The sequence below is a fragment of the Magallana gigas genome, chromosome 5 (genome assembly GCF_963853765.1).
Source record: "Magallana gigas chromosome 5, xbMagGiga1.1, whole genome shotgun sequence".
Classification (NCBI taxonomy): domain Eukaryota; kingdom Metazoa; phylum Mollusca; class Bivalvia; order Ostreida; family Ostreidae; genus Magallana; species Magallana gigas.
The window spans coordinates 40,130,738-40,157,131 of NC_088857.1; the positions used below are offsets into that span (position 1 = coordinate 40,130,738).

General features: G+C 33.9%; 1 protein-coding gene across 1 annotated transcript; it reads left to right on the forward strand.

Annotated features, from left to right (window-relative positions):
- Window positions 1–512: 512 nt before the first annotated feature.
- LOC105330343 (uncharacterized) lies at window positions 513–11,394 on the forward strand. Its single transcript, XM_066085238.1, has 10 exons — window positions 513–3,813; window positions 3,953–4,020; window positions 4,110–5,766; window positions 5,856–5,936; window positions 6,048–6,122; window positions 6,226–6,378; window positions 6,491–6,646; window positions 7,273–7,466; window positions 8,115–11,009; window positions 11,386–11,394. Exons 1-10 carry the CDS (start codon window positions 3,735–3,737, stop codon window positions 11,392–11,394), a joined length of 5,367 nt encoding a protein of 1,788 aa, XP_065941310.1. The 5' UTR covers window positions 513–3,734.
- Window positions 11,395–26,394: the final 15,000 nt, after the last annotated feature.

Consider the following 26,394-nt stretch of genomic DNA (forward strand, 5'->3'; position numbering starts at 1 on the left):
AGGACCATATTGAGACAGTGTTGGGTTGGAATCAAACTCATATTTATGTCTCCCCTTTCAAAGGGGAGACATATTGTTTTTGTCGACTTTCTTATTCTTCTTATTCTTCTTATTCTTCTAATTCTTCTTCTTCTTATTCTTCTTCATCCAAATTTGTCCAGGCCGTAACTTAAATACCCTTTGACATTTAGACTTCAAACTTGGAACATAGGTAGATGGTATTGAGAAGGAGTGCACACCACCAAAAGTTTTGACCTTGACCTATTTTGTTCTTCAAGGTCAAGCTTTTCATAAAAAATATTGTCCGGACCCATAGCACAAGACTCCTTTAACATACAGACTTTTAACTTGTATCATAGATAGATGGTATATAATCTAGTTGAACCTTACCAAAAATTTTGACCTTGACCTAGAATTTTTATTTCAAGGTCATATTAGAAAAACTTAATTGTTCAACTTCTGAATATACTTTGACAGAAGGACTTCAAACTTTCAACAAAGAACAATAATAATACACTTAGGAGTACTATTGAATAATATTTGACCTTGACCTTGTTTTATTCAAGGTCAAATTAAGAAAAAAATAATAAAATTTTGTCTGGGTCATAACTTTAATACCCTTTGACATTTAGGCTTAAAACTTGAAACATAGGTAGATGGTATTGAGAAGGAGTGCACACCACCAAAACTTTTGACCTTGACCTATTTTGTTGTTCAAGGTCAAGCTTACTTCATTGTTCAACTTCTTAATATACTTTGACAGAAGGACTTCAAACTTTCAACAAAGAACAATAATAATACACTTATACACTAAGGTGTACTATTGAATAATATTTGACCTTGACCTTGTTTTACTCAAGGTCAAATTAAGAAAAAAATAATAAAATTTTGTCTGGGTCATAACTTTAATACCCTTTGACATTTAGGCTTAAAACTTGAAACATAGGTAGATGGTATTGAGAAGGAGTGCACACCACCAAAACTTTTGACCTTGACCTATTTTGTTGTTCAAGGTCAAGCTTACTTCATTGTTCAACTTCTTAATATACTTTGACAGAAGGACTTCAAACTTTAAACAAAGAACAATAATAATACAGCTATTTTGGGTGTTTGTGACTTCTTATGTTGTTGCACTTCCTACCAACACACAAAAAATACTTAACAACAGAAACCACACGGTCTTTGGAAAGAAAATACATTGAAGAAATTTCCTGAACTACTGAAGTGAGTATCATATTTTATCTCATATCTTTCTTATCATATATCTAATCCATTCGGTGCCAAGCAAAGTTTGCATCATTATATATTTGATTCAAACTTTGCACAGAGAAGTGATATCTAATAGACAATATTTGGATATTGTTAAAATAAGGTTTCATTACTTTTTATTAAAAAATAGATTAGCAAAGAATTTACAGTCTGGAAATTAACATGTAACTGACATGTACTACTTATTATTGGTTAACTAATCATTACCAAAATGTAACTTATTTCAACTTTCACAGTGTACTGTAGACTATTAGATTTCACTTTGCATGATCTGTCTTTAATATACATGTCTGGCTACAAATGTATAATGAGGATCCTCTTCGTGGTGGCACTAGTAACAGACCCCTTGCTATTGTAGCTGTTTAAATTACTGTAGTATTATAGTGAGCTTCTCTGTCACTTTTAGTTTTGTTATGCGCTCTTGCTTCACATCTTCTGCTTAACTTCATCACAAAAACTTATTTGAAATTTTAAACCATAAATCCTTGTAACTTCAGTATTACATTTTACTTACATATTTCATATAGCAATGAGCCTGGCTAAAAGATCATGCTTTTTATGTGATATATTTCAATGCATGTTTCTTTTACTAATTAGCTTGTCATTATGGTATCATTAATTTTCATTGACACCACTTTTTATGAATTTTCTCAAACACACAGTGTTTGAAGGACACATTAATTCCTGGACAAGAACTCTTTCAATAGAAATTGTTTTCATATATTCTTAGATGAACTTTACATTTTGTTGATCTGCTCAACCATGAATCCACAAAAATTGGTGTTCAATAAATAATTCATGACACCATAGTAACTTCTGTTATGCTTACAACCATAGTTCCTTTTTGTATCCTTATTTTTTCTGATAGATGTATTGCATTACCTCCCATTTTTAATACACCCTATGTGTGTCTCTGTGTGTGTTCATTATAAACAGTCACAACTCTGGTACTTAGATTCATATATGATATTTTTAATGAGGTATTTGCAGAATATATGTCTAGGACTTCGATTTGCACCTTCCCAGCAGAAGAGGTTAATGATTACATATCTGAAATGGTTCCAAAATGCTCTGTAACGTTTATTGGGTATCGGACCTCCTGAATTCTTCATTCCATTTTCATTACCTTAGATACACATGGAGTCATAGAGAACACATTTAAAGGAATCATGGATAACATTGGAAATGTTTAAGATTTCTCTTTTTGATTTACAGGAAAAGAGAAAAATTATTCACTAATCTTGATTTTTTTTAATTTTAGCTCCCATCTGTAGTCAACAAATTAATGTTGTTCCATTGCCTTTGGTAGTTTCAGGTCACTCAGTTCCGAGCGAAACCATTAACTGTTTTTTTTTTAAATTATAATTGTAATTTTGTTTAGATCAGGATGGCTTCACCGTCAAAAATACAAAGGTTGGATACTTTCCTAACAGACTTTACAGAGGAGGTAGACACAGAACTAAAAGCTGTCTGCTATGACATTTCTAATAAAAACAGTGGACAAGCTATTAAGGCTGTAGAAAAAATAAGAAGAAAATTAAAAGCCATGGAAGGAAAAGTTAAAACAATCATAAAGTTGAATGAAATTGAAAATTCTAAACTTTCAAAAGAAAATTTGGAAATGAAAAAGGAAGTTGAAAATTTAAAGAAGAAAATCGAAAACCTAGAAGAGGATGATTTCTTCCTTTCTTCTCAAGATTGCAGTGATGTATCTTCTAAAGATACTAAATCTTCTCCAAATCCGAAATCTGGATCACCAAAAGACAAATAAACATATCTATAAACAGAAGTTAACTTCTAACCTGACTAATTTTACAGACATTTCCTTTAATTTATGTGCAGAGTATGCAGCGAAGATTCCGTTTGTTGAACTTGACTTTTTTCTTTAGGAAATACCTTTGTTATGCTATGCTGTATTTTAGAAAATATTAGTCAAAATTTAAAAAAATAAATGTTTCTTCTGTTTTACTTTTAATGCAATGTATATCTATATTTTTAGGGTATACGTCAAGAATATTAGATCTTTATTTTACTGTTTATATATATTCCTATCATTTGCTTTTTTAACATTAACAACTTGCTTGTTCATGAAATAAGTACATTCCTATGAGAGTTATTACATGTATATTAAATTATGTGAATATAACATTTATCAAAAAGCTAGTATAAATTTCAAACTCATAGAAATTAGCTTCTAATTCAAATATTCAACTGCTAAGTACATGAATGCGAGTATTTACCTTAAAGACCCATTGCTGTCATCGAAGATACATTATGTTTTAGTTCCATAGAAATTTAGTTTCATTATGAAAATACATATTGATAATCAATGCATGTATGTACTTTATTTGTGTCATTTAAAGAAAACCTGTTTATTATGTGCATATAAGAATGTCATGCATTAGTTTTTAAAAATAAATTTCTTTTCAGGCTACTTTAAGAATTGCTAATGATGATGAATAATCATGAGTGGGAGAAGCAAAAGAAAAAAAGACAAAGAAAGGAAAAAGAAAATTCGCTCAGAAAATTTGGCGAAAAATGCAGGTATAAATCAGAAATGATTGCTGTATTTCATTTTATTTTGTTTACAATTTTATTAGTAAAGAGAGATATAAAATTAAGCATCATTAAATTATTGTATTATTGATGGATTTTTTTTATTTGGCATTTTATTTCCCACCAGGTCTTTTCACCCAAAATTATGAATCACAATCAACTGCAGCAGAGCAAGACAAAAACTCAAGTTTTGAGGTAAAAATTACCAGACTTTTGATTTTTCTTTGTAAATGTTAAAACATCTTTATTACAGAAAAAGATTCATATTAAAATTTTATCTTTAGGCAGAAAAACCAGACTGGTTGTGTAACTATCTTTCACAACAACAGCACTTTGAGAAACAGAGACTTACAAGAAAGCAACAAATGAAAATTTGGTACCAACAAAATAAAGAAAAGAAAAAACAGTATGAAAGAAATAGGTATCAAGATGATGAGAAGGCCAAAAGAAAAAAGCAGTACATGAGAGAACAATATTGTATTCCAGAGAATGCTGAGAAAAAGAAACAGAGGATCAGGAAAAATTACAGTATTCCAAAGATTGCAGAAAAAATGAAACAGAGTATGAAGGAAAATTACAGTATTCCAGAGAATGCAGAAAAAAAGAAACAGAGTATGAAAGGAAAATACAGTATTCCAGAGAATGCTGAGAAAAAGAAACAGGGCGTCAGGAAAAATTACAGTATTCCAGAGAATGCAGAAAAAAAGAAACAGAGTATGAAAGAAAACTACAGTATTCCAGAGAATGCTGAGAAAAAGAAACAAAGGATCAGGAAAAATTACAGTATTCCGCGGATTGCAGAAAAAATGAAAAAGAGTATGAAGGAAAACTACAGTATTCCAGAGAATGCAGAAAAAAAGAAACAGAGTATGAAAGAAAAATACAGTATTCCAGAGAATGCTGAGAAAAAGAAACAGAGGATCAGGAAAAATTACAGTATTCCAAAGATTGCAGTAAAAATGAAACAGAGTATGAAGGAAAATTACAGTATTCCAGAGAATGCAGAAAAAAAGAAACAAAGTATGAAAGAAAACTACAGTATTCCAGAGAATGCTGAGAAAAAGAAACAGAGGATCAGGAAAAATTACAGTATTCCAAAGATTGCAGAAAAAATGAAACAGAGTATGAAAGAAAACTACAGTATTCCAGAGAATGCAGAAAAAAAGAACCAGGGTATGAAAGAAAAATACAGTATTCCAGAGAATGCTGAGAAAAAGAAACAGAGAACCAGGGAAAACTACAAAATTCAGGAAAAGGCACAAAAACAAAGAGAATGTGAAAAACAAAAATATCAGATACCAGAAACAAGAAAAAGGAAGAGAGAACAAAGTTTACAAAACTATCACACAAAGAAAGCTAAATTACTAACTAATGGTGATGGAGCACTTCAGAAATTTAGAACCTTATGCAAAGAATATCCGATTTATCCATGTGTTGTATGTGGACGGATTATGTTTCGTTCGCAGGTTCATAAATTTGTCAAGAAGAAATACAAAAAACCACAAATATCTACTTTACTGAACAGTCTTTCAGCAACCACTATGGAACATATTTGTGTTTTATGTGACAAGACCATGAAAAATGGCAAAATTCCAGCACAGGCCTTAGCTAACAATATGGATTTAAGTACTGTTAGAGCCGAATTAAGTGAACTTAATAAACTGGAGAGACACCTGGTATCTCCAGTAATTCCATTTATGAAAATAGTCAATTTGCCAAAACATACACAAAAAGGAATTCATGGACCAGTAATTTCAGTTCGCTCAGATATTACGAAAGTTACAACAACTTTGCCTAGAAACATTTCTGATGAATCGTTCATCAAGGTAAAACTGAAGCGCAAGTTGTGTTTTAAAGGCCATCATCTCTACCAGGAAGTACGTCCTAATAAAATCTTCAAAGCACTTGATTTTCTAAAGAAAACAAACCCACACTTTGCAGGTTAGTCATTTTTAGCAACTTATGGAGTACGAAGAAATTCCTTTTTTTCCTTTATGATGAAAAATGGTACAAATGTTCTTTTTTTTCAGATATAGAAATTAAAGATGATATATTTAAAAGTGGAGAATATCTAGATGATAGTGAAAACTACTCAGCTGTAGATAGCAGTGGTAAGTTTTAAGTGTTTTAAAGAATGTCTTTACATTGTTAACATAAACTGAATGAACACATATGAAAAAATATTACAATGATAAAACTTAAGTAAATTTTTTACAAAACAGGTGCTGATAAGGAGAGGGAATCTGAACCTGGAAATAATGACCACAATGAAAGCAACATCAATGCTGAATGTGATGGTAAAAACTATTGAACTGTTGTTTAAAAATCCATGTTTTAACAGAAGTCTTGGGGCACTTTGTTGGTGTAAACAGTTAAATAATGCCTTTTGGTTTTTAACAGATCCTGACACAGAGGAAGAAGAGTCAACAGAAGAATCTCATGACTTTGCACCATATGATACATCTATTTACAAAACAGGTGCTGATAAGGAGAGGGAATCTGAACCTGGAAATAATGACCACAATGAAAGCAACATCAATGCTGAATGTGATGGTAAAAACTATTGAACTGTTGTTTGAAAATCCATGTTTTAACAGAAGTCTTGGGGCACTTTGTTGGTGCATCAGAAGTAAACAGTTAAATAATGCCTTTTTGTTTTCAACAGATCCCGACACAGAGGAAGAAGAGTCAACAGAAGAATCTCATGACTTTGCACCACCACTTGATACATCTATTTACAAAACAGGTGCTGATAAGGAGAAGGAATCTGAACCCGGAAATAATGACCACAATGAAAGCAACATCAGTGCTGAATGTGATGGTAAAAACTATTGAACTGTTTTTTGGAAATCCATGTTTTAACAGACTCTTGGGGCACTTTGTTGGAGTCAACAGAAGAATCTCATGACTTTGCACCACCACTTGATACATCTCTTCAACCATCAGACTTAACACAGTATTATGCTGATCAAAATCCAAACTCCATATTTTGTATTGCCCCGGCAGAAGGAAACACACCAACAAAAGTCATCCATTCTGAAGGACACGCATTTCCAATTCATTTCCCAAATGGAAAAAAAACATACACAGACAAACGCAATACAAAAATATCAATGAAACGGTATTTCAACAGTAGATTGTTTTCAAGTGACCATAGATTTGCTAGTGATCCAGAATATATATTTTTTGCACAGTATACAGCAGAACTTGAGGAAATCTTTTCTTCTGTTTCTGTTGCAATGCGAAAGTCAGTTGATTTGAGCCATTTGACCTCATCTACCTTCTTGGATTCTTCCAAAATGAAAAAGATGCTTAAAAAAGATGAATGTTACCGCTTTTTGCAGGCAGTTCGCGGTTCCCCAGCATACTGGGAAAAAACCATGCGAGATCTTTTTGCCATGCTTAAACAGCTTGGCATACCTACATTTTTCATAACTTTTTCTGCAGCAGAAAGAAGATGGACAGAAATTATGGAAGCAATTTGTCTCCAGCAAGGCATTGAAGTTCCTAAAGACGCTGATTGGCAGCAGTACTACAACATATTGAATAGCAACATTGTAACTGCTACACGCATGTTTGATAAAAGACTTCATGATTTTATTAATCAAGTCATTATGAGTCCATCCAATCCTATTGGTAAGGTAACCGACATTTTTGGAAGAATTGAGTTTCAAGCAAGAGGTTGGCCACATTATCATGGACTAGTTTGGATTGAAAATGCCCCTGAATGGCAGAAATCCCCTGATAGTGAAGTCACAGCTTTTATTGACAAGTACATTTCTTGTCAAATACCAAATGAAGACGAAAATAAGGAACTATTTGATATAGTTTCCTCAGTGCAACTACACAGTAAAGCACACACAAAAACATGCAAAAAAGGAGGAAAAGATTGTCGTTTTAATTTCCCTCGCCCATGCTCCTTGCAAACATTTATTGCCAGTCCACCCAAAGATGAAGACATAGAACCAAAACAATCAAATAATTTAAACAAAATGTCAAAAAACACTGCTAAAGACATTCTGAAAAATTTTTGGGATCTTCTTACTGCTGAGTCGGACTTGTGCACAGCAGACATTTTGAGCCATGGTAACATTACCCAAGAGATCCTACAAGAGGCACTAAATGTATTGTCACAAAGACCTACAGTGGTTCACAGAAGAGAAGCCAAAGACTGTTGGGTGAATCCTTATAATCCTGCTCTTCTACATGCATGGAATGGTAACATGGATATACAGTTTATACTAGACCCGTATAGCTGTATTATGTACATAATGTCCTATATTACCAAGGCAGAAAAAGAATTGGGAGAGCTCATTAAAGCTGCCCAAAGAGAGGCAAGACAGAATAATGAAGAGGCAATACAAGAGCTCAGAAAGCTTGGAAATGTATATCTCACCCATCGGGAGATAAGTGTTATGGAAGCAGTCTACAGAGTTTGTGGTCTAAAGCTTAAACATTGTTCTCGAGATGTTGTATGGATTCCAACTGATACAGAAAATACCAGAATAACACTTCCTATGCATGTGATAAAATCCAATGCATCTCGTGGTGATGACAACATATGGATGACAAGCATCTTGGATAGATATCAAGCAAGGCCACTGACAAATGAATTTGCCAATATGTGTTTAGCAACTTTTGTATCAAGGTATAGAGTGATAGCAAACTCCACCCATACAGAAGAGGCAGATTTAGAAGAGGAATCAAAGACAGAGACTGGGAAAAAAATACGGCTGCTTCACAACATGGGTACAATTACAAGAAGGACCAAAAAGGATGCAGTCATTAGATATCCAAAGTTTTCACAATCCAAAGATCCTGAGAAATATTATTTTAATTTGTTGAGATTATATTGTCCTCACAGAGAAAATAGATTTCTTCCATCTGAGTATAACTCCTTCCAACAGTACTATGAAACAGGAAAATTAGGATTGACGTTAGTTTGTAATATTGTTAATGAAAATATGAAACAATTCCAAAAACTAACTGATCAGCTTGATGAGACTTGGTCCCTAATGAAAGACATGCCTCCACTGGAAGAAGCATGGGCTCAAGTGGCACCTAACTCAGAACAGGAAAGAATTGAAAACGAAGAAGAAAAGGAATTGCTCGATGATGAAGAGTTTCTTTCAGCAGTAGACATTCCTGAAATGAAATCTACACCACAGACAAACAAGAATTCATACTCACAGAATGTGTACACGGAGCCAAATCCCAATACCATAACTGATGAAAAGCTTTTGCAGATGTACAGATTGCTGAATAAAGAACAAATGGAACTGCTCAATTTTATAAAAGAGTGGTGCTTGCAGGTGTTACACTCAAACTCTCATGACAATTTTCACATATTTCTGACAGGGGGAGCGGGAGCTGGAAAGTCTTTGCTCATTCACTGCATTTACCACATGGCAAACAAATTATTTCACAAGATACGTGAAACACCAGATGATGTCATTATTCTTAAAGTTGCTTACACTGAAAAAGCAGCTTTGAACATCAATGGTCAGACTATTCATTCAGCCTTTGCATTGAAGAAGAACATGAAAACACAGTATCAACCTCTTGGTGAAAATGATTTAAATACTCTACGAGCCAGGCTTTCAAACATTCAGCTACTTATTATTGATGAAATATCAATGGTCAGCAAAACGGTTTTGTCATATATATCAGGAAGACTAAACCAAATCAAATCCCTGCAGCAGAATTCAAAACCATTTGGAGGCATATCTGTTCTATGTGTTGGAGATTTCTACCAGATACCACCCGTGTTTGGCAAAAGTCTTCTTTGCGTTGACGCAGGAGCTCTTCCACAAGATCTGTGGACTTTGTTTAAAGTGCACAAATTACAAAAGATAATGAGACAGAAAGAGGATTTACTTTTTGCAGAAGCTTTAAACATAATTCGAACAAAGGGTCGTGATGATCCCATGAATCAAGATGTGGAAAATCTTTTGAGAAGTCGTTTGGAAACTTCAAATTGTCCAAGTGATGCAATTCATATCTTCTCTACTAATGAACAAGTTCGTCATCATAACCTTTCCAAACTACAGCAACTTGGAAAACCAATAATCAGCATGACAGCAGTTGACATATTACATTCACCAAGTGGTAAAGTGTTTCAAAGACAGACACCCTTTGAGAACTTAGATACCTGCTTACAATCTGAACTGAAACTGGCAACGGGTGCTAGAGTTATGTTGACAGTGAACATAGACACAAGCGATGGCCTAGTAAATGGAACACTTGGAACAGTAATAGATATTGTTAATGGAAGTATGCCATACGGATTTCCAGAATACATTGTATTACAGTTTGACGATGAGCACATTGGTAATAATTACAGAATTCGTAATACTACACAACCGTGCAATGACAAATGTGTACCATTTAGAATCTTGTCCCAGAAAGTGCCGTATAAAACTGGATATATAACAAGATTCCAGTTCCCATTTACACTCTCTTGGGCTTGTACTATTCATAAAGTACAGGGACAAACATTCAAGGAAGTAGCAGTGTCGCTCAAAAGAGTTTTCAAGGGTGGAATGGCATACGTTGCACTCAGTAGGGTCACACATCTTAAGGGACTGCATTTACTTGACTATGACCCTTCTGTGATTTATGCTGATTCTAGTGTAAAACAATCTTTGGATCAAATGGAGGTTTTGTCACTCACAGACTCTGTCCTACAGCCCAATGAAAGAGAAGATAATTTCTTACTTCTACATCACAATGTACAATCACTTAGAAAACATTTCCCAGATGTAAAGAAAATGCTAGAATTCTACTCTCCTAATGTTTTTTGTGCTACAGAAACATGGCTTGGAGAAGACTCAAATCAGACATGTTATGATGTTGATGGATTCAATCTAGAATCTGTTAATAGTGTCCAGGACAGAGGGGCTGGAGCTGCTGTTTATATAAAAATTGATACCAGCTTCCATATTGTAAAAACTGATGCTAAGGATGACTATGAAATGATCTGCATTTTCTTTCCCAAAATTAGCACGATGGTTGCTACTGTGTACAGGCACTGCAATGCCTCTCTTGCATCGTTTTTACATGTTCCACAGTGTCTGCTTGATATTTGTAAAACTAACAACATTCCTAAGATTGTTGTGCTTGGTGACTTTAACAACAGCACTGGTGAAATAAGTAGATCATTTCTATCACTTGAATTCCAGCAGGTAATCCATTCCCCAACAACCATTGCCGGCTCAACTCTCGACAACATTTTTATATGCAATATACCATCTTTCAAAAGTGGAGTATTATCGTCCTATTTTTCGTTTCATCTGCCAATTTATATTTCCATTAACATATGTGAAGTTCATCATGTAAAAGCAGAAAAGAAAAAAACAAGTGTAAAAGCAAACACAAAAGTCCAGCCAATTGTTAAAAGGTATAAAAACCTTAAAAACAAAAAGCTTATTACTGATAAACAACAGATACCAGACAAAAGGAAAACAATTGTTGGATTTGAAGCCGATTCTTTCACGCCACAGTTTCCCTTACCCTATACACCTTTTATGACAACATTATACCAACATCTTGGTTTAACAGCGAGAGTAGTGGATATGTGGTGTGGGAACAACAACACTCTTCATCTTGTACAGTGGCTACAAACTGTTGGCTTCAATGTTGTTCCCACACTTGGTACCCAACAATACAGTGTCTCATGTGGCTATGTGGCAGCAAACACTGCATGGATTTTTCATAATACAAACAACTGGTTAGAAGTTGAAATTCAACCTACGCTGGACAAATGCATTATTCATCAGTATAATTCTATAATTGGTATACCAGGCCATGAGCCAACTTTTCTAATGGATACTCAGATTATCGAAATATTGGCCCATCTCCACAATGCTGAATCAAGTTCTGTGCCTTTTACATGGATTGATGGACCCATGCCCATTAATTTCTTCATTCTGGGATTACGTCGTTCCCTTTCTGGTAGAAAAACAAGGAAAGACTCTAATCTTCGGATTGCCATTGTCAACACAACTCCAACAGATTCATCAACAGTACTTTCAGGCGATCACTGGATTACAGTTGCATATAAACTTTGCTCTGTTTAATGTGTATGGTGTGTATCTGTTATATTATCACATTGATCCAATCTAAAATGCTGACAGTATGTATACTAAATAGAAATAAAACTAAATTTTATTTTACATCACATATGACACAAATATCACATATGACATACTGGTATATCACATATCCTCAAGTCTCTGGCTATGAAGAGCAAGAAAGAGGCGGGTCAGCTCAATATACCATCTACCGGTACATGTAACAAGATGTTTTGTTTTAAAATTTCCCTCCTATCTTTTAAAACTGAAGGTCCATTTCAGGTTCTTTCCATTTTGTTACAAATACTTAACAAAGGGGAGACATGTGTTTTTTGTTTAAAAAACAATACCCACTAGTTGGGAGTTGATTTTAACCCATTTCGGGGAGTTGATTTTAAGCAACTCTCCTATGCAGTTACTCTGGCAAACCAGAACTGAAACAGGACCAAAGCACAAATCATCATCGCTGACAAGACTTAGTTCTTGAAAATTACCGATAAATTCGATGTAATGTATGCAGAAGCATTGTTTTTAAGAAAACTTATTTCTTAATACTTTGAAAATAGTCTGATTTTAAATAGCTATTTTGGCAGTCGTATGTATTCCTACGCCAGAGTTTAATATAGTCTCGTTCAACAATCAGGGGTCTCGGTAAATCTCCGACAAGAAGAGAGTCTTTAGATATTTCGAGGTCGCGACATCAAGGTATCACATGAACTGGTGTACCCATTGGCAGAGAGTATCTCTTGCTTGACGGAGATTAACAGAGACAGCCGAACATCTGGTTGAACGGGACTATAGTTCAATATTGCTTGGATTCATACAATTTTTGGAATATTCCGATTACTGATACATAGTTAAATATTACACAACATGATTCATACGGGGTTTTCTCGTAATTCTTATCAAGTACAGATTATAAACTACTTGCCAAGCAAAACATATCGTTGATTTTAAAATAAATAATAATCGATAAAATCAACTCCCGTCAGAACTTCAGTTCTTTGATTAATTCCTCGTTGTTGACACATAGTACAGTCCTATACGAGCGCAATAAATGTTTTCAGATGTGTCTTTGCCCGAAAAGTCTTCGAATTTGCACCAAATACTTCTTCGTTCACTTCTTTAAGTCGATAAAAACTGTGAAGTCCGAAATTGGTCCGTTTTGTCACAAAAAATCTAAATCAGTGCTGATGTCTGCTTCAGCAAGGTAATGGATGGATAAAAATTTTGCATAAATCACCGATACAATATGTGTATTTTAGGTCTCCTGTCGTCTATATATCTCAGGTAATAAGTAAAAGAAAGTGGCAGTGGATTGGACATGTTTGTAGAATGTAGTGGGAGAAAAAGCCGTGCATTTACTATTAAAGGCCTGCTGGTCTCTTATTTCCAAAAGTTGCCAATGTTTCAATTCTTCGGCCGATCACAGTTATTGTGTTCACATAAGGCATCCGGCATATTTTACTATTTGCGCACGCATTGCGCCTTGCACTACTTTATTTACTATGCAATGACAGCCTTATGTAAATAATTAATAACATGTAGTGTGATGTAGATGACTAAAAACTGTTCTTATGCATTTGCTTTAAGAGTTAAACATTTATACAGTTACATACATAATAATCAAATTACGTTTTCTTTACATATGTGTAAGAATATTAATCGGTAGTTCAATTCGCATACAAAATGAAAAGCTTATTCATGCCTTGCCCTATCGACGGGGCATACGGCGCTGCAGTTGAAGCACTGTACGTGCAGTACGGAGCCTAGGTCATATCTTCTTTCACGCCCAGTGTCTTTTACATGGATGGGGCTCTTGGCGTGCGACAAAATAGCTGTTTTACAAGATGCCCAAGTTTCACAATGCGACGTCCTCTCTCTACTCTGTCTCGGTTTCCACGCATGCATCTTTCTCATCAGCTGGCAGTGACAGCTCAATTGCAGGTTCAGACGGCAATGTCTTGAAATAATTATGGTCATTTGAAGTTATTAGTCCCCTACCGGTTTCACCGGAGGGGACTATAGCTTCCCTCTGCGTCCGTCTGTCTGTCCCACTTCAGTTTTCCACATTTATTTTCTTTATGCGTTTGAGGAATAATACAAAATTGGCTGAACAGCTTCAAAATGTCAAACTACAGATCACGTTTACACTTTTGTAACGTCTGGTTGACATATTTTCGAGAAAATTAATTTTTTATATTCAATATTTTTAATGTTCGGGTTCGTTATCGGGCTCAGTGTGTATCAATTAAACGAGGAAATGTTGTCAGTAATAATATCGTGCATTACAGTATAATTACTTGGACCATTTCTTTTATTGTTTCTAACAAACAAATAAGTTCTGTAGTTTTTGTATTATTAAAATCGGGTTTGTTATCGGGTTGGTCTGTTGAGACGGTAAGAAATGATATTTTGCGTAACAGTGCATTGTTTTCACAAATTCCTACAAACCGGTAGGGGACGTGTATTGCTTATGCAATACTCTCAGAATGCCTTCGAAAATGTGACCTCGATGTGACTTTTTCCTTGACTTTGCCCCCTGGAACCCCCCATGTCTTGTAGACGAGCATACGCCATGGTAGTCTTGTAGACGTAGCATAATTATATGTATGCTTAAAGCAGATGTAACATTATACTTTTATTATACTAATCGTCTGCACTTGTTTACAAAACGCGTCGTATAAGCGCTTGAAATTAAATTTGCATCTCGTAAACGTTTAACTTTCGGAAACGATTCTTTTTCGGATACTGTCGTATTACCTTAAAAAGTACTTGTTCAAACATCAAATTATAACAACAGCTAGATTCTGGGATTAGGGTTTAGAATTCAAAATGAAGCTTAAAATGCACAGATGAGACTCTGGCATGTCAATCTAAAGGTTACTTAGGTGACCGTCAAAGCCTTTGGGCTTCTTTATTAATACTATTATATATGGTGATTTTAAAAGCTATTTGTATAATGATAATGAATTTAACCGCTTCACAAGTTCTCGTTTCAAAATGACATTTCAACACCACGTCAGCTTGAAAGAAGTAAATAAATGAGATGTTTTTAAGCTGTGCATCAACTTTGTTCAGCTTCTGTACATTCTACAACATATTTGTTGGGGAGGTAGTTTAATTTTTCTTACAAAATAGTTTTGTCTATAGTCCCGATATTCACTAAGAAAGCGATACAAATTTTAGTAGAATTTTATCAATATCCAGTTATTTCAACCAAAACATTACGTTTCTAATTGCCTGACGTCATGCATACCTAAGGTTTGAAATTTGGGAGCTAGCAATATCAATATTTTTCATTAAAAAGATAACCGACACATGTTTGATGTGTCAACATTTAAATTCTTAATTAAAGAAAATTCTATATGGGATATTATAGGAAACAATTAGCAAGAGTTTTAAGGTAAAAAGGAGGTTCACCATGCACGTGTTTAACCCTGATTTAAAATTGAATGGTGGAAAAGGAGGGGGTCATCGCAACAAGTTGTTACCTATTTAGTCACCCCGCGGGCTGACATCTTCGCTAGCAAAGGGTGACGATGAACCTCCTCTACTCTTTTGAAAAGAGTATAGGAGCAGATCGTAACCCTTGAGTAGCGAAGATGGTACAAATGCGGCTTTATTTGAAAACAAAACCCTTTCCTATTACTTTCCTTAGTTAAAAATGACAAAAATGGCCATTTATTTTGCATCTGAATATAACAAATACAATTTAAAATTAGACTGATTTCTCTTCCGCTTTCAAGCGTACAATTATTGGATAAATGTACATTCCTAATTATTTTGAAATAATGATTTAATTTAATTGCAAGTAATATACATGTCTTTGCAGTGGATAAGAAAAATACCGAAATTGTTAAATTAAAAATTATTTCTTATAATATAGACTAATTGATACATGCTTCAAATGGTATAATCTTGTTTACTCATGCAAACTTTTAGGAAAGCTATGACTTGTATTGCTCAAACAATTCTAATATTTCTCCTGTAACAAGAAGGATGACTTGCAAGCGTTGATTAAAAATAAAACATGTACATCTTGATATTGTGTAAATAAGTAAGTGTAAATAACAAGTATTCGGTTCTTGGAATATATGAATTAATTGGGTCGAGGACTCGCTGATAACAGATACATTTGGGTAAAATAATTTTAAAGCTGCTTTGTCCGATTTTTTTGTTATTACAGTATCAAATTTTTTTTCCATACAAACCGTTTATCTTAGAGAGTTATGGACTTTCTCCTATTTACACGAGCAGAATCAATCTCCTTTCAAAGTTAGAAATATTCAAAGTTAATAAAAATAATTTCTGTTTGGGCAAACGAAAAAACAAACTTAAGTGCATCACGGGGATTTTTAGAAAAGGAAACCATTTGGTTTCGTCCCCCGAATGATTGGAGTTACTAGTATTCAACCCGCATGCTATGGATCGATTGTAAAGTAAGCAAATTTCAGAAATATTAGCAAACAAAACGTACACATGTTTATTTGTAATTTGTCTGATTATTTCGACCTTTATTTAATACGATGTCAAAGTCGTAATACAACCATGATACCCGTCTCGTCGTCAGGGATGAAATTTAACATCAGGCGAAAAAAAAACGCGGTACCCTTTTATGTCGTGTGTTTGTTAGCAAATTTTGTACGTATTTTAAAAATTTCTTCATTGAAATTTGGCATAATTGACTAGAAAAAAATACTGCAAAGTCTATTATTATACATATACTAAGCATAACCATCGTTTAAAAGCGTGCATAAACTTGATATAAAATCGGACCAAGCAGCTTTAATCCGTGTGATTAATGATTGCACATATATTAATTTTAAAAATGTATACATTTAAGGTTAATATCGGTAATCAAAGAAAAAACATTGCTGAAGGAATTGGGGAAAATATTATGTGCAGACCCCTAAAATATTAATATTTCTAAATTTGAAAGGAGACTGATCCTGCTGGTGTAAAAAGGGGAAAGTCAATATCATATAGTAAAATTGTTTTAAATCTTAAAAAATCTTCTTTACCATATATATTTTTAAAAAACAAAATGCATGATAATGATGTCCATGAAGCCCTCTACCTAAATTGTGAAATTCATGACCCCTGGGTCAGGGGTTCAGGCATTCAGGCTCTAGGGTGCCAATATGGCCATATAGTAAAAATATATCAAATCTTAGAAAATCTTCTACTCTTCTATCATATATATTTGTTAAAAACTAAATGCATGGTTATGATGCCCATGAGGCCCTCTACCAAAATTGTGAAATTCATGACCCCTGGGTCAGGGGTTCAGGCTCTAGGGTGGGGCCAATATGGCCGTATAGCCCCCCATATGAAATTGCAATATTTTTAAACATTCAGGGCTGTTCCAGAATTAAATGTGTGGGGAGGTTGGGAGGAACATTTTTTACCTCCACCACCCATTTTTTTTTTCGATTTTTCCTGTCGCAAATATATGCAATGCAAATATAAAAAATATACTACAATCTAAAAGAACTTGACCAAAGTATTAGTGGTATAAATTTAATGGAAATCCGTTAAAATTTGTAGGCATGAGAGCGCTTACAAGGTCACAAAGTCCCATAACTCCAACAAAAAAATTAAGCGTCTAATCTGTAATTTTTCTAAAGCTACCCCCCCCCCCCCCCCCCCTCCCTCATACCAAAGTAAAGGACTTGAAATAGAAAGGGGGCCTGGCCTGGGGTAGTTTTACCAGATCTGAGGAATCTCGGACTATAAAGAGCTAAGATGTTAATGTTCTGTTTTTAAAATGAACAATACACCAAGTTTATGTTAATTTATTTGCAACAAATAAGACACTATTTGGACAAGCGCTTAGTCATTATAAACAAAAGCACGAGAGATAATCCTCCTCTCTGACTTGGACAGAATTATGTGCGTCCTGAACCGTGTTGTCCCCGACACTCGCAACTCCTTCGTCCCCCCACGGCTCAAAGCTATATGATCCGACTCCCTTATGATCTCCATGACTATTCTCCTCCTCGCTTTCTATTTTGTCTATAGGTTCAGTTAGAGAGTTGTCACTCAAGGAATTTAAGGATTGAGGAGGCCATGTTGTCTTGAGGAAGACGACGGCATAAATTAAATCATGCATACATAAACTTAAGAGTTAATATGACACGAGCTAAAGCCGCTTTAAATTCATAATGCTTGTGTTATCCTTATCACTAAAATATGTGCCTTTTACATTGGTGGTGGGTTGGGTTACTTTGTGGTACAGTTCTCCTTTGCTTCGCTGAAAAACAACACATGATTTGAAGTTAGCAATTAAGTGACCTACACTAAATCTACATGTAGCACCCCTTTAATTAGCTTCCGATGCCAATGTCAAAAACGGTTCATGTAAAGATATTTATCTTTTTTGAAATGTAACATTTAAGGTTAACCTTTTCCCACCTATTTAGTTTAAACGGCTTTTTTCAAGCAGTTTTTCTTTTAGAGAACATTTTCACCAAAGATCACAGGCATCTGACGTTATTGTGGATTCCATAATAAACGCGAGAAATTAATACCCTTTATCCCTTTGTCGCATATCTATGGCAGTAGATGCAAATTGAGTGGTGATGTTTATTAATGACAGGTGAAATGCACCGTTTTGGTTGAATCGGGTGTAAGCATAGATGTTGAATGGCCGAAGAAATTTTTTTTTTCAAATGTTTTGATTTTGAAACGTGTACTTTTATGTGCGGTTTTTTGATTTTACAACGTCTATATGCGGTGTTTACTCACAGATCCCTTCTATCTCACTTTCTTCCGCAATTTTTTCTTTCGTTTTTTTTTTATCATTATTGATGCTTGTTCTTGATAAAAATCTGTTGATTATCTTCACATTCGTTCACAACTATTTTTATCAAACAACCGATTTATTTTACCGATACATTTCTAAATCCTTGAATGCCATATTTCCGCGATCTAATTTAATAAAACGTTAATACACGTGTACACAAAGTATTTTCTAAAGATATTGCTACATGTATATATCAATAAGTCAGAAATTTATGTTATTTCAAAATAAAATTTAAGAATAATTTTGCGACATTTTAAAGCAGCTCTTACATACAAACTATGTACACCATGCCTCAAACATTTTCATTGGCTTGCCTTATACTTTTTTATGTGACAAAATAAATAAAATCAATTAAAATGCTTAATTCCCTTTAAATGTAGCTCAATCATTATACGTACCGAAGAAGAAAATGATGTTTCTATTTCAAAAGGATAAGGATAATTCATTAATCAGCTGTTAATGTTGGAGCATTTCTTTCGTTAAATTTTCACTGCAATACGGGATCTTCATCATGATTTTACTCTGGTGAGAAGCTGATATTAGATTTATTCATTATAACGACCAATTAAAACATCTGTAGGCAACTACGAAATCAAATGATCTCATTTGAAAAGAAAGACAAGTTCATATATGCAAAAATTACTAGAATTTAATCGATAAACTACTGTAAAATTACACTAGTTTTGATGCATTGTTTACATCGGTGGGTCTGTGTGATGTCATAAATCCACAAAATCAAGAACAATAAGCGGGGAAGAATTTTTTCAGGTGCTCAGTTTTCACAGTTATTTCTCAGTAATGCAAAGGCAAAAAAATCTTACATCACGTATTTTAACATTTGTTTATTCCAAGCTTTATATTTATGAAAGAAAATCATAGTGTTGAAAATCGTTTCATATGACCTTTAATGCAACTGAGACACTTAAAAATTGCGAAAATTGGGGCCAAATTTGAGTGAATTTATATAATTTTATAGTACTCTGGTTGCTTTGAAGAGAAATGAAGAAATTTAAAATCCTGCTCAATGCAACTTATAGATTGGAAATTCACCTATAAACACTCCATTACTATAAAAAAATTTATATCTTTACAGAAACAATATCAAGTTTCTGAATTGAAATGTTATCTTTCATACTAGTTTTACTGTAATGAACCGTTGTCAAGTCGTACCTAAAATTATGTTAACATGTCGTTATTATACCCCCGCTCCGAAGGAGAGGGGGTATACTGTTTTACCCTTGTGTGTCTGTCTGTCTGTCCGTCCGTAACAAACATTTCTGTCGCATTTATCTCAGCAACTATTTATTGCATATGCTTGAAATTTTTACACAGTGTTTGTTACGGCATGCCATATCGTGGGATATATTTTTGTACCAATCGGACGTCAACTTCCTGTTAAATGACGACTTTGCTTATTTTTAACCAGAATTTTCGAACAAATTTCCATCAAAAATTCCTCAGCAACTGTTTATTGCAGATGCTTGAAATTTTTACACAATATTTGTAAAGGCATGCCATATCGTGGGATATTTTTTTGTACCAATCGGACGTCAACTTCCTGTTAAATGACGACTTTGCTTATTTTTTTTAAAAAAAATTTCAAACAAATTTTTGTCAAAGAATTCTCAGCAACTGTTTATCGCAGATGCTTGAAATTTTTGTACCAATCAAACGTCAACTTCCTGTTTAATAAGTACTTTGTTTATTTTTAGCCAAAATTTTCAAACAAATATATTTCCGTCAAAAGTTCCTCAGCAACTTATTTATCGCAGATGCTTGAAATTTTAACACAATGTTTGTTTTGGCATGCCGTATTGTGGGATATATTTTTATATCAATCGGACGTCAACTTCCTGTTAAATAGTGACTGTTTATTTTAAGCCATAATTTTTAAACAAATTTTCGTCAAAGATTTCTCAGCAGCTATTTATCGCAGATGCTTGAAATTTTTACACAGTGTTTGTTAAGGCATGCCATATCGTGGGGAATATTTTTGTACCAATCGGACGTCAACTTCCTGTTAAATGAGTACTTTGTTTATTTTAGCCTCCAATTGAAATTTTAACACACAAATTGTTTAGGCATGCCATAGCCTGGGATATATATCTGTACCAATCGGATGCCAGCTTTCTGTTAAATGTCGACTGCTTATTTTGCATATTCACATCAGAGCGGGGGTATCACTAGTGAGCATTGGCTTACAGATATCTTGTTTAACGCTATCTTTAAGTTTTTTCCCAATTGACTTGAAGTTTAATACATAGGGTTCGTCTTTTTACTTAGCCTAAACAGTAAACGAAATTTGAGTTTGATAAACAAAAGTGCAATTTTTTTCTCGGAGTCTTACCCGTAAGCTGAAGTGAACACAAATTCCATCGCACAGCAGCGATGCTACATCTTGCTGTCTCTTTTTCATTTTTCAAATTTCATTTGATCACTAGAAATGAATTTCTTAAGCATTGTAAATAATAACAAATGAAAAGCTGATGACAGCAAACTGGACTTTTTTATGTGAACTGTATCCATAGTTCATGTCAACCCTGAATTCATAAACACTACCTACTGTATCCAGAGAACTGTACCCGTATGAAATATTTTGCCAAAAAATGACTAAGTTCAAAAGCTGGTATATTTTTCATAAAGGACTATGTGCGGTATGGTCAATTATCTGCCCCCGATTTCAACCAATTTTTAAATAGTATCGTATAAAAATAAAATCTTCACAAATTATTGTATGGAGGATGCCTATAACTATAATAATGATTTTAGTCATCATTGCTCTTTCGCTGTGTATCTATGACGTCACCTAAATGGCCCAATTCCCGCAAATTTGCAAACAAATGAAAATATTCTCATTTTTGCTCTATATTTTGCATTCGGAAGTATAGAGCGCAGATCTGCTCAAGTGCGGTTTTAACATATGTTTTTCTTCTGATAGTTATACACATTATACTAAAATATGGTACTTGAGCAAGCCTGCGCTCGATGTTTCCCAGTCGAAAAACCATCGAAAAACACCCATATTTTGCTACAAAACATCAATTTATCAAAATAATGCAATATTCATGACGTCATTTCTACATTATGACGTCACAGTGGTGATAACCTTTTACACCTTTATTTCCAATATGATTTTAACTATCTTTCACCTTATTTTAAAGCTCTTTCTAAAACTTTGATTTTGGGGGGCAAAAATTGCATAAAACCGCACTTAGTCCTTTAATATCAGAAATCAAATTCCTAGCAATATCCACACTTCTGATATATGTACAATTGATCTGCAAAAGAACAACATCCTATCTTGAAAACTGTAGGAGTAGTTATCCGTACAATGAGGGTACCCTTTGGCACCCGCACGCCATTTCCACCCTTTCAATAACCGGATGTTTTCGTTGGAAAATCGGTTTAAAAAGAAAAATAGAATTGACCAATATCGTGACCATGCCCCTTTAAATGTACCAGATGGCCGTACTTCCCCTTTAACCAGATAGCCATAGGGTGTTTTGTATTTGACCATGTTTATGTTTTATCATGATTTTTTAATCCGCATCAGAGATCTTGTATTATTTTTACTCTCATGTCGGTCCTTTAAGTAATGTTGTAAAAACAACAAGTGTGCCTAGGTGACTTGTGATATCCATAAACATGATCTAGCCGCGCAGAGGCTCAAGAATTACCAGTTGGTCAAGTTGGGACAAATGTTCACATCTATAGTGTAATTTGAGCTTTCCTCGTCTTGTCAGCAACTTTCTTGAAATCCTTGATTACGAATATTTCATCATGACACAATTGAAACAATATTTTTTATTGAATGATTGCATGATTAATTGCTGGGCATTTGTTTCTTTAGCAGGAAGAGGACACATAAGTAAGATCGGCACTTCAAGTGCCATTTAATCGTAAGGGTACTTTATCGTGTCATTTATAAACTAGAGTATCCTGGTCTTTTATCGTGTCAGTACATACCTCGACAGAAAAAGACAATTTAAATGTTACAGATGGGCTTAAAGACTTCTCTTATTTCCGTACAAATGCTTAAAAGTAGGTTGCTTTCTGTTTCTCTGCATATATTTTATGCAATATAATTTCCCTTAAGAATTGTTCCAGCTGATCCACCTCATATTTTCAAATATGATTTGTTCAGCAATAAACTATTATTTAGTACTAAAAATCATTTATGTGAACTTTTAAAATTTAAATTTGTTTCTATCTTTATATAATGGTTTTGTTTTCAAGGATATTTATATATAATCTAAAAATTACTATCATATGACCATTAAGCTGTCGCATTGTATTTCATTGAATTTTGTAGTGGTATGATAGTGTATGAACATCATTAAATACGAATCAGATCATCTATTCAAATAAGCTTTTGTGATCTTGAATTAAAGGGTTTATTTTTTACTAGCCTTTTCATTTAGGAAGGGCCGCAGGCCTTGTGTTACGGGAAGATATTACAAAAAAAAAGGATGAAAATAGTATTGTTGAGCAAAATTTCTTTTGGGAAACCCAATAACCAACCTTAATATCCAAACATTAAAATTACCTACCTGACAAGTGCTAGATTTAAGTTTATTCAAATCATATTGTTAATCATTTATACCCGACTTTGAAATGCCGTCACTCTTTTTTTTTTTTTTTGGTGTGAAATCTAGCAACTTTTAATTATTGGCCAGGTCAAGAACTCAGATAATCAGGGTTTTTTTTTAATGAATTAACATTTTCACCTGATTTACTTTGTTTTTATTCATGTATATCTGTGATTAAGAACGTAAAGTTACACTTTTTTTATCCAATCAGCAGCCGCTACCGGTAAATATTCTTGTAAGTAAAACTTATACGTTTATGTTCACGTTTATGAATTTTCTATGTGAAAGAGGGCATTATGTAATACGTAAAATACTAGCGATTAAAAAAAGGTATAGAGAGCCCGGCGACCAAGTCTCAAAATCTTAAGAGCTAAAATTTCGACTTAAAATATGTCATAGATCTAACTTCTTTAGAAAGTAACCAATAATTTCATTGGTACGTCGATCAAAATATCTAGATCTGGGCTTAAAAGGTTTATTTTATCAATTTTGTAATTGTTTCTAGATTATGTGATTGAAAATTTGACGTCACTGTAAACCAAAAATTACTATTTTAATAAGTATAGGTAACTGCTGATTGAACAAGAGGTCTATTGTTTTTAGAACAGAAGTCCCTCCCTCCAGATATACAGGTATAAATATATACCTATGTTAAAATTCGACCCCGCCCCCTCTTACCTTTGTGGCCTCAACCAAACCCCTTGGGATCATGATTTGAACAAACTTGAATAAACACTACCTGAAGATGTTTCCACACAAGTATTATCTTTTACTTGCTAATTGGCTTTTGATGAGATTTTAATGATTTTCTATATATATTCCAATTTAAAAGAATTTACACCCCACCCACATTGGGTTCCAAACCCTCCCCCTTTGGAATCATGATTTGAACAAACTTGAATCTACACAACATGTACATGTACCTGAGGATATTCCACACAAGTTTCGGCTTTTATGGCTAAATATATGGTTTTGGAAAAGGTTTTTGAAAATCACAGCAAATTTTAAATTATTATGTTATTTATTTCCCTTTGAAGGACATGGCCCCTCATTTTAACAAACCTGAATTTCCTTTACCCTATAATGATTTGTGCCAAGTTTGGTTGACACTGGCACAGTGGTTCAGGAGGGGAAGTTGATAATGTTAACAAAATAATATAATAAAGCTTATAAAAATGTATTTCTAACCCTTTTTAAGTATTAGTTGCTGTCGATCATTTAAAGTAACATGTAAGTGATTTAAACGTGCTCGACTGTTTTGCTTTTGCTTCATCCACCCCTTCCTAATCGTAACATTTTTAACATGTTAACTGATTTTTTTAATTTTGCGTTTTCTGAAATGAAAACAAATCCAGTAAACCCTTTACAATTAATCATTATCATCAATAAACTGTTTTACAATTGTTCTATTATTAGGGAAAACGCATTTGGGAGACGCAAGAAGACAAAGAAAAGGACAGCAAAACAAAATATGAGAAGGTCCCAACGTTTACTTTTCATTAATACAGATATTATTAGAGGCATTAAACCGACATGGGATTTTCCAATATATAAAATATATTTATTCTTTTGGCACATAAGATAAGAAAATCACAATAAAGGGTATACGCATGTAAACTTTGTAAAAAGAAATTAGAAAAACCAAACATATATTTCAAAGCATCTAAAAATGTCACTTGTAAATACATGTGTATAATAATACAATACATTTTAATAAGCGCACAATATATTCAGAAACATTCATAAACACTTTCATGTAATTGCATGATGAGAGCACATGACAAATGAAATTAAATACATAAATGCATGTATAAAAAAAAATAATAAATGTTCATGTATATCAATAAATACAAAACGTACATACAATGTATATATATTGCAATTGTTATATCCGTTATTGCACCATTACACCTAACGTGATCGAGATCAGCTAACGTTACACCTCTCGCTATTCAAACATCATTGGTCTAATGTAAAAGGATTACCCCTGGGTTGATGACGTACTTCCGTGCATCCCACTGAGATGGGCTCGATTACTTCAACAACCTCTGTACAACTGCTTCTGCGGAGAACCTTCACATAGCGATACACTTCCCGACAAGTTGCGCGTGCGCAGTTAGGTCTATGTAGGCTGCATCTGCATGCGCACTTGGCTTCCATTAATTCACGAGGAACGCGATTTTCATCGATGTTCTTTCGATAGTACCACGGACACGATGCCGATTCGGCCAGAGTTATATGGTAGTTATTTCTAGTAGACGAGCTCATTTCTTCACATGTTGTTTTCTCGGAATGGTTGACGTATTGTATATTTATAAAATTTGCGTCAATTGAGTATAGTGTTCCAAGTCCAGGTCGAATTCCATGCGTATTTGGCAAAATGTATCTGCTTTCTTGGTAAATGTCTTTTTCATTCTTCGAATACCCTAGAGTTAATGGCAGGTTACATCTTATTACCATGGCCATCATTGGACAAAGATAATTCAGTGTCTGAAAAAATATATTTGAACACGTTTATTCATGTAAAAATAATGGAATAACATAATTAAGTCACGATACTGTACAAAAACTGAAACAGCCTTTCAACAGTATATCAAGCTTTTCTAGTAATCAACATGTCACTATCTTTTTTATTATTGACGCTGGTCTTTAATGCAAAATGAGCTGATTATGAAGGCACAGCTTAAAGTCAAATAAACATTATCGACAATGATATCAAATTTCGTTGTCTTATTCAAATGGCTCTACAGTGTGTCGCATTTACAAAGAAGCGGTTATAAATCGAAACAAATGAAACGGAAAATAACATTTAAATTAAGGATCATAAATAAATTCATATTAAAACCTACCATTAAAATGAACAGTTTGAGATTCATTGCAGAATATTTGCAGTCTTTCAGAAGAGAACAAATTAATGATGAAAACGTTACATACATGTATCAGTAATTTATACACAAAATCTTGTAAATTTCACTTAGGCTAAAAATAGAGAAAAGAATTTATGAATGAAACGTTCTTAGGCAGGAAGGCATTGGGTTAAATTTACTGTCCAGTGTGTCAGCTTGTTCTGGCCTAGCTAACGTTTTAAGGTTATTCCCGA

What these genes read in the sequence shown, in the direction of transcription:
- LOC105330343 (XM_066085238.1), top strand. Translation starts at nt 3,735, where the DNA reads ATGAGTGGGAGAAGCAAAAGAAAAAAAGACAAAGAAAGGAAAAAGAAA. An exon ending in CATCAATGCTGAATGTGATG is followed by an intron (nt 6,123 to 6,225) that starts GTAAAAACTATT and finishes GGTTTTTAACAG; the next exon opens with ATCCTGACACAGAGGAAGAA. An exon ending in CATCAGTGCTGAATGTGATG is followed by an intron (nt 6,647 to 7,272) that starts GTAAAAACTATT and finishes CTTTTTCTGCAG; the next exon opens with CAGAAAGAAGATGGACAGAA.